General features: G+C 46.5%; 1 protein-coding gene across 3 annotated transcripts in view; it reads right to left on the bottom strand.

The window, feature by feature from the left end:
* The window catches only part of kif26aa (kinesin family member 26Aa), a 90,314-nt gene that overhangs the window by 47,023 nt on the left and 34,726 nt on the right, over window positions 1-8,565 (bottom strand). For all 3 annotated transcript variants that reach the window (XM_048250395.1, XM_048250396.1, XM_048250397.1), the window contains exon 4: window positions 4,125-4,279. In XM_048250395.1, the coding sequence (XP_048106352.1) occupies window positions 4,125-4,279 (155 nt within the window). The remainder of the gene's footprint in view (window positions 1-4,124; window positions 4,280-8,565) is intronic.

Genomic DNA, 8,565 nt, shown 5'->3' with positions numbered 1-8,565 from the left:
GCTGCACATATGGAGCCACATAAAAATGGAAAACAAACAGCGGCCACCAGGTTTGGCTTCACAGGATCCAGCCCTCGTGCTGTTAGGTTGAGCTCCCAGGTTACAGCCTCTCAGGGGTCTGCACCATGCGTGTGCACTACGCAAGAGGCACTGCGCACTGTGCCAAGGTCAGAGGTGGACATACCGTGGTAAAAAAGTACAGGACCTCCCCAGTGTTTGGGGTCGACCAGTTGGATTTTTAACACACAACTAACACAACTCTTGAACCTGGGGGGTAGAACTAATGAGTGGTATCAGCTGGCTCTGTACATGGTGGGTTTGGAAAATTGAGATTTTTTCATTTGGTGAACCTGAACATTTTGCCCGTGGTTAGAGTCGGTTTCCACTGCGTAGGTGTTTTTTTTTCTTTCTTTCTTTCTTTTTTTTAACTGAAAGTGTGTCTGTGGTGATGGGTAAAAACAATAACACACAGACTTGTTAATTTTTCACACTACAGGTCCTAGAGTAAGAAGGTTCAGAGGCCACACATGCACTGGGACAAATGCCACTCAGACTGTCACTGTCCATGTTGCTCCCCCAGAGCCTCATGGTGTGGGACAAGCTGGGGGGTCTAAGTGTAGGCCAACGTTAGCCATCTACTCCAGCTTTAAAAACTTTGCCTTTAAGAAGTTGCTGTGGCAAAGTCCAAAACTGGACTGATCCTAGGGGAGAACAGTATTGCAGTACACTGAGAATCTGGACCTGGTTTCCTGTTAGCGATGCATCTTTGCGGTTATGGGTGTTCTGACGCATGATCTAATGAACGTTCATTACGTTTTTCTGTGTGTTTCCCAAACATGGTCATAGCGTGAACATGCATGCTTGTTCTTAAAGATGACATACAGTGAATGAATTGAGCATTTCACCTTCTCTCTGATGTTAACATAGAAGGTATGCAACTTTGGCTTGTCAAAAACATCCACAGATGCTATTTTACAAGCCCATTCATAACCCTATTATGCAGTTTATGCCAAGGTCCTTCTAGTGACTTCAGTTAGAAGTTCCTGTCAAAACACTGTTAGCCATCTTCGACTACTCTGGGGCACACATAATATGCACACAATCGCAAAAGTTCTTAAGCCACAATGCTTTCAGGAAAATGGCTCCTTGTCTATTATAATGCCATTTCATTATTATTCAGCTAACATAATCGCATGATTTTTATATTTTCTTTATTCAGATCTGTATTTCCTGTCTCCTCAATTCCTCAAGGTTTTCCTGTGTGCGGTTGGCCAGCAAGGCTCCTGCAGAGTCTCCTGTGTCCTTCGCTCCACTGTCCCTGCTGCTCTGTATCTGTGCATGCCTGCTGTCGGACTTAAGTTTACATTGTGCTCAGAGAGGACCACACAAACACTGCAGCATAGCTATACTGTTTGAACTTTGCTTCTATGTGCATTAAAGTCAAACAGCAAAAAACGTAATCACAACTCCCAATTGTGCTGCCTGGAAGGTCGACTGGAATCATTGGCCTTGAGCACGGCACCAGAGGAACTGGGGGTGTAGTCTGTGCTGTACCGGTCTCCCACATCTCTCATGTCATAAATGCTTCATGAGGCCTGCCAGTATGCTATTGGAGAGGCAGCCTACAGTATATTGGCTTACACCAGTAACTCTGACCAAAGAGAGGCTCAGTAACTATGAAGTCCAAATCATGTCTCCAGTGTCTAGCCCTTCTGTTCGCTTTCTTTCAGTCTCACCCTCACTCCTTTCCCCTCTCTCTTTCCCTCCCCCTCTCTCCTCAGTCTCCTTACCACACTCTGTTACCATTATGCTACCATGGCAACTTGCCCGTGAGATTCTGTCCAAGGTGTTATGGTCAGTTAGTATTCAAGGCCGAACTAAGGGCAAAGCAGATTATTTGTTCTACTTTTTTTTTTTTATTTGTTAGTCTTTTTTAATTTTCCACACATTTTAAATACAGCAGATACACAAGCTGTTCATGAATTTAAAACTACATAATTTAGCCTGCTGGCATTCGGTTGAGCCATGTTCGATTCGGAGCAATCTCCATTTGTCAGTTGGTTTTCATTTGCATAATGGCAATGCTTTGCTTCAAAGGCTTATTGAGTGAACCAATGCACGCATCCATATCCATTTGAAGTGCTGACAAGGCACTATAAACCAACATGCATCACCTTGTCGGCTGCCAACACTATTTCACACAGGGAGAACAGATAAAGCTGTGCTCTGTTAAAAAAAGGGACAGACAAATCCAATGATCCCCTCACCATTCAACAAGACACGTGGAAGGTAGGCTACCGAAAAAACACCGTCCGACGAACATCAGCGGTCTTCTGTCGATCCACAATTCCTTGAAGCAGCAGGCTGGCGCAGAACTAATCTAATGCATCTGAGTCTTGTTTGCGGGCAGTAATTGGTCTGATGATTGCGCTGGGGTGAGCCGGCGAGATAGCCATTTACAGTGGCCCACTCGCTTTTGCTCGCTCGCTTGCTCCACCAAAAACACGGCTCCGTTCGTTTCTTGCCAATCGGCGGGGCGCCGCCACCGCCTGTACCCTAATGATATGCACAGTCACAGAGCAATCACCACACAACTGTGAATCTCTCGATTCCACAGACACCCAACTCGAATGTCAATAAGTTCACATGCACGTCACTCCTATGAGCGAGTCAATTATTCAGGACATTGCAAATTTGTGTGGACCACAGCATGGTGGTTTCTAATTATGCGACGGCGGTCTTTTTGACCATAAAGGCCGTATTTAATTAGGCCATAGCAAGTAGATTACTTGTGGTGTTCAACCCATGCACAGTCAAATGGGATTAGAACAATAACAGTTGACTTAAGATCTGTGTATAAGCAACGTATTACATGATGGAGCGGCAGTAATGCCGGAATGTTCCTTGAAGTTATTTCACTTGACAAGATACAAATCCTCTTAGGAGGATAATACGGAGGAGCTAACATCAGCTCTAACACCAGACATCTCTGCTTCTTTCTCTCTCCTGTTTGACTCTGCAATCCCTCTCTCCCTCCCTTCTTTCTCTATGTGCTTCTCTCTTGTTCTCTCTCTTTCCCACACGTCTACTGCATCCCCTACTTTCCTCCTCGTCCAATCTCAGAGTAAATGTGATCCTATCAAAGAATAGGTCACAGCGCTGCATTAGATTGCAGCAACAGAATAGGGCAGTGACCGGCTGATTTCCATCAAACAGACAGGCAGGCACCCAGGGGCTGACGTAAAGATTGCTGGACTTACTCTGGCCGGCTTCTGAAAAGCTGCTTTTTGAAATAATAATAATGTTTTAAATAGGGGAGCGCGTCCACCGAAAGACCCATCAGACTCTGTGATTTACGGCTCTAAGTTCCATTATTCAGTTTGAGCGCAGTTAGGAGGTAGCATGAAAGAGAATCAGGCAGCAGCTCAGCTTACATCAGAGAGTAATGTGCTCTTTGAGCCCTCTCTTCTTTGAAAGGGTACTGATCAACATTTTCCTTAAGTGATTTTCGAAGATAGCCGCAGTCTCAGAAACAGATCATGTGCGATGAGATCCATTCCAGCCTTGGCCATTCTCTGACTGTCACTGTCTCTCTGGGCTCTCGAGTGTGGGGGAGGGGGGGTCGAGGACTGAAGGGGGGGTTCTTGCCCCGTAGGTATCTCACCTGGTATCTGTGCTGCGTACGACTGGGGAGCAATTGCTCCAGAATTCCCCCCTGGGGGCATCTGTTCAGTTGGCTGCATTTCCCGCTCTCGGACCGCAGGCGCGGTTGGCCATCAATTGATGACATTTAACCGCATTACCCCGAGCAGCCATCAGCGAGTGCCGCGGCCCTTCCCTTGACTGTGACAAAACGCGGTGGTGACGGCCTCGCCGGGGGCAATGTAAGCTTTCTGGAAGCCTCGACGTGAGTCGCCGGGCATTGGGCAAAGGGAAGCTGAGAAACAGTGACATTCCCGAACAGAAATAGAATCACAGTGGACACAAGTCCTAATGGTGTGTGCGTGTGTGTGTGTGTGTGTGTGTGTGTGTGTGTGTGTGTGTGTGTGTGTGTGTGTGTGTGTGTTCGGGGTGTCGGGGTGTGCGGAGCGAGGTTCACAAGGAGGGCTTGCGTGTGGACATACCTGATGAAGAAAGAGGCCGCTGCGCTCCCGGAGGTGGTGGACGAGGCAGAGGACTGCGCCTGGCTGGTCGGGGAGGAGACGGAGGTCAGAGGGCTGACCATGCCAGAGCTGAGACTGTCGGACCACACACTCTCTCTGTCTGCATCAGCAGCCACCTATTATGGAAGGACAGACAGACAACGAGATAAACAGTGAGATAGAGAGAGAGAGACAGATAGACAGTCAGACAAAGAGACAGATAGAGAGAAAAAGAGAGAAAAAGAGAAAGACAGACAGAAAGAAAGATAAAGAGATAGACAGACAAAAAAACAGACAGAGAGAGAGAGAGAGAGAATACAACAGTCACACATCAATCAAAGGCACACCCTCACCCAAAACAGTCAACACCCAACACTGAACTCAACATGATGAGATGCCATGAGACCAAAAACGTGCCACACCCCACACTCTGGCCCCTTTCCAGCCCAGTGTTACTCATCCACACATTTCCACTCGTCTGCTGTTTATGGGGACATTTGGGGTGGGATCAGGATCCGGATGGCCCTGGGGCGAGGGAGAGATGGCCTGGGGCTACAGACAGGAGGAGTGTGGCGAGCCAGCCATACTCTCCATGACCCCCCCCCGCTCTCTCTCCCGGCAGCAGCAGGGCAGGGGCGTCCTCGGGGGGCCGACGCAACAGCCCAGCAGCGCGGGCAGGTGGAGGCGGCCATCTTCGCTGCCAAACTGGGACTTGTCGCTCCATTTGCAAAGTGCCTGTGGACCGGAGCTGAGAGTGGCTCGCGCTGTGCATGCAAATGACATGCGGCGCGATGGCTGCTGTTTTCCACAGTGTCTCTGCCGCTAGTACTGTGGCTGGCCATGTCAGATGGATGGCTATTGTAAAACAACAACACTGTCTGCACAACAATTTATACAATATTGCCCCTGTCTATCTATCTGTCTACTGTATGTATCTGTCTGCCTATGTTGTTTGTGTTGGGTTATATTTGTGTGGAGTATTTAGGAATTCTGTTTAAGGATTAGACCCCCAAGTTTCATTCTGTCTTTGACTAGAAGTAGAGTACCTGGCACATATGTAAAAAAATATAAATGTAAATGTAACTGTAAAATGTAAATGTATACTGCAGTATGCACAGCAAACCACTTGCAAAAGCAAAATCTAAGTCTATGTTTAGACGGAAACAATCTGATGAGAAAAAACGTCGCCGTCTAAACAAAAGGCATATCTGATAAAATATTTTGTCGTTTTCACCCGTGAGTGTTGTCGTGTAAACAGGGCCTAAAGTAAAATGGATTTCTCCACTTTTAGATTTTGAGAAGGGAGGGACCCCAGCCTTAGGTCTGCCTGTTGATTAGGCCAGGCATTTGAGGGATATTCCTGGAAGCACTGCTTCTGTGATTACTTAAAATCATGTGAAAGGAAAATGGAGTTATAGCCTTAAACTGTTCCTCCCCCACGTACAGTAATAGGCTTAATTTGCTGGCATGTGTTGGATTAGTACTGTACAGATTAGCAACTGGCCTGTCTGAGCTTTATAAGTAAATGTGTCTCATTTTCATTTTTTCACATGTCTAGCACTCACTGGGCTAACAGGATTAAATACACACACCAAAAACAGACACATACAGTACATCTGCACAGACGCACGCATGCACGCTCACACACACACACACACACACACTAATGATGATGTCTTATCGTCTGTCACATTTGTAATCAGCATGCTGTACAGTAATTACTAGACTGTGTTGGCTGTGTGAATCTTGAGACTAGTCTAAGAGCCCTTAGAACTCTAGAGGGGCGGCATCAAGAAAGTGATCAAAATCAAAGTTCAGCTTTTTTCTAAAGATTGAAAGGACTGCAATTTCAATGCACATGGAGTAATAAAGACAAGCATTTTAGCTGTCTCACAGAGGAAAGGGGAAAAAACAGTGACATGGTTGTTTGTTATTAGAGGCCCTCTTTAAAAAAAAAAGAAAACCTCCTCCTTTTAAAAAAATAAATAAATAAATAAAAAATCAGCCATGTGGGACATGGTCACAAAGGACTCAGAAGACACATACCACCATTATCTCCTAGTAAAAAAAAGAAAACACTGTAGCAGGGAAGGACAGAAACAACAAGATTCACTTTGCTGGAGCGCATACCATCTGTCAGCAGAGGGGCCGCCTGAGCTCTATTTATATAACCACAGAGGTGGCGTAGGGAGCACGCTTCCCACATCCTGAAACAATACCTATCACTTTTTCCACCGGGGGGAAGCGACACCTCTGAAGCTATAGCTATAAAGCTCAAGCTGTCGGCCCAATGACGCACACACACACACATACACACACAGGGGCGCCTGCAGGAATTAATGCTATGGTACGCACGTTCACGTTCACGCGTGGACAGTATTTTTCCTTTATGTTCGTGCATACATAGCATAACAACATCCACATGCAATAATGCAACAACAACGTCTACAATTACCTATTCATTTGGGCAACTTTATACATCCCTATACAGGCTAAAGCTACCTTTAGTTGTGTTATAGCGTACTGTAACGTCTGGCTTTAAACAGCTGTAATGCAGTAGTTCTGACAAGCACACCAATTGCTTAGCCAACCTTGTTCTTGCCCATCTTGAATTGAATAGCTCCTCTAGCTTTGCTGCCTCCATCCTTTCTGTTTTCGTTGTTTAAACTTGTGATATCCATGATGAGTATTGAGTTGAATTAGCTCAACATTGTGTGCTGATAACCATATAGAAAGCCGAGTAAAAGAAAACAACTAGCCTATGCGTGCCTGCGTGCGTATTCTCTCCTGCACAAACATGCGTGCGCGTTAATTTTGATAAGTGCTCACTAACTTTACTTAATAGAAAACTGTAAATAGCCTGATGGCATGCAACTAATGGGATGCTGTGCATAGTTGGAAAGGTATGGTAGGCCAATATGGTGTGAATATACACACACACAAGGTCAATTTTCTCTCGTTGTTGAGTGATGGTACGCACAGTGCGTACGGACGTACACCTGCAGGCGCGCCTGCACACACAGACACGCACGCTCACACACACGCACGCATACACACACACGCTCACATACACACACACTCACACACACACACACACACACACACATGCACACCACGCAGACACACACTATACTTTATATAGCTTGTCTAAAAACATATGCTGTGGCCAACATAATAGTCTGTGTCGGACTGGGAGGGCATCATTATTGTTGTCACCCGCAAGGGCGCTAATGCTATGCAAGGCAGTAAACACAAGCGTATTATTGTGTCTGATTTCCATGCGCTCTGACAGGAATGGGGGCACAGGAAGTTACGGGGGAATCTGAGAGATTTGTGATCTTCCACCAGCTTGATGGGACGATAACAAGCCATAGAGGAGCATTCCCATTTCGGAAAAAAAATAGCGTTCCGTACATGAGACACAACTCACAAGCTCTTGCCAGTGCTCTGTGTGTGTGTATTTATGTGACTGTGTGTGTGTGTGTGTGTGTGTGTGTGTGTGTGTGCACATGTGAGTGTGTGTGTGTGTGTGTGTGAGAGTGTGTGTGTGTGTCTCTGTGTGTGATGTCTGTATGTTTGTGTGTGTGTGTGTGTGTGTGCGTGCGTGCGTGCGTGCGTGCGTGTGCGTGAGAGTGTGTGTCTGTATGTCTGTGTGTGTGTGTGTGTGTGTGTAGATGTGTGTGTCTGTGTCTGTGTCTGTGTGTGTGTGTGTGTGTGTGTGTGTGTGTGTGTGTGTGTGTCTGCACGCGTGTGTGTGTGTGTGTCTGCGCGTTAATCCGCCTCGTGTCATCCTGAAAGTAATTACATCGGTGCATGTCAGATCCAGACATTAAGACACAGTGGGGAAGACAGAGCATGTCTTTTCAAGTTCCAAACGGAGAGCAGATCTCACAGACACCTACAGGTCTGTGCTAAGGGCGCCCTGGCAGCGGTGACAGAGGGGAAGAAAGTACACGCCATGGATCACAGATCACGGCTGGCATCAGTATTTCCACAGGCAGATTCCATTATAATGTAAATAACACAGACCTACAATCCACACGTGCACTAGCGCACACACATGTATTCTGTGTTTGAGGTCTCCCTCTCTCTGTGCTGGGTGGCCTGGAATGTGCAAAGCTAATTGCCACTTATCAACAACGAAGATTAGAATTAGAATTAGAACCCCCCAACTAGCATACATCACAAATAACTAACTACCGAGGGGGGGAAATGTCAGGATGAGCAACTACTTACAAGTGTGAGGTGAAGAAGCTGAGATAACCACTGGCTTCTGTGAACCATCATATTAAAAGTCCACTGGAGTTTCAGTGTACAGGGCTCTTCACATTCTGTCCTCTCCGAGATACAGTGTAATTCGGACCTCGGAGAGAGACAGCTGAGCTACAGTAAGACTAGTCTGCGCAAAGAGCCCCCTCTTTTG

This window comes from Alosa alosa, chromosome 8 (genome assembly GCF_017589495.1).
Source record: "Alosa alosa isolate M-15738 ecotype Scorff River chromosome 8, AALO_Geno_1.1, whole genome shotgun sequence".
Classification (NCBI taxonomy): Eukaryota; Metazoa; Chordata; class Actinopteri; order Clupeiformes; family Clupeidae; genus Alosa; species Alosa alosa.
Note: the sequence above shows the minus strand (reverse complement) of the source record. Positions and strands in the feature narration are given on the sequence as shown.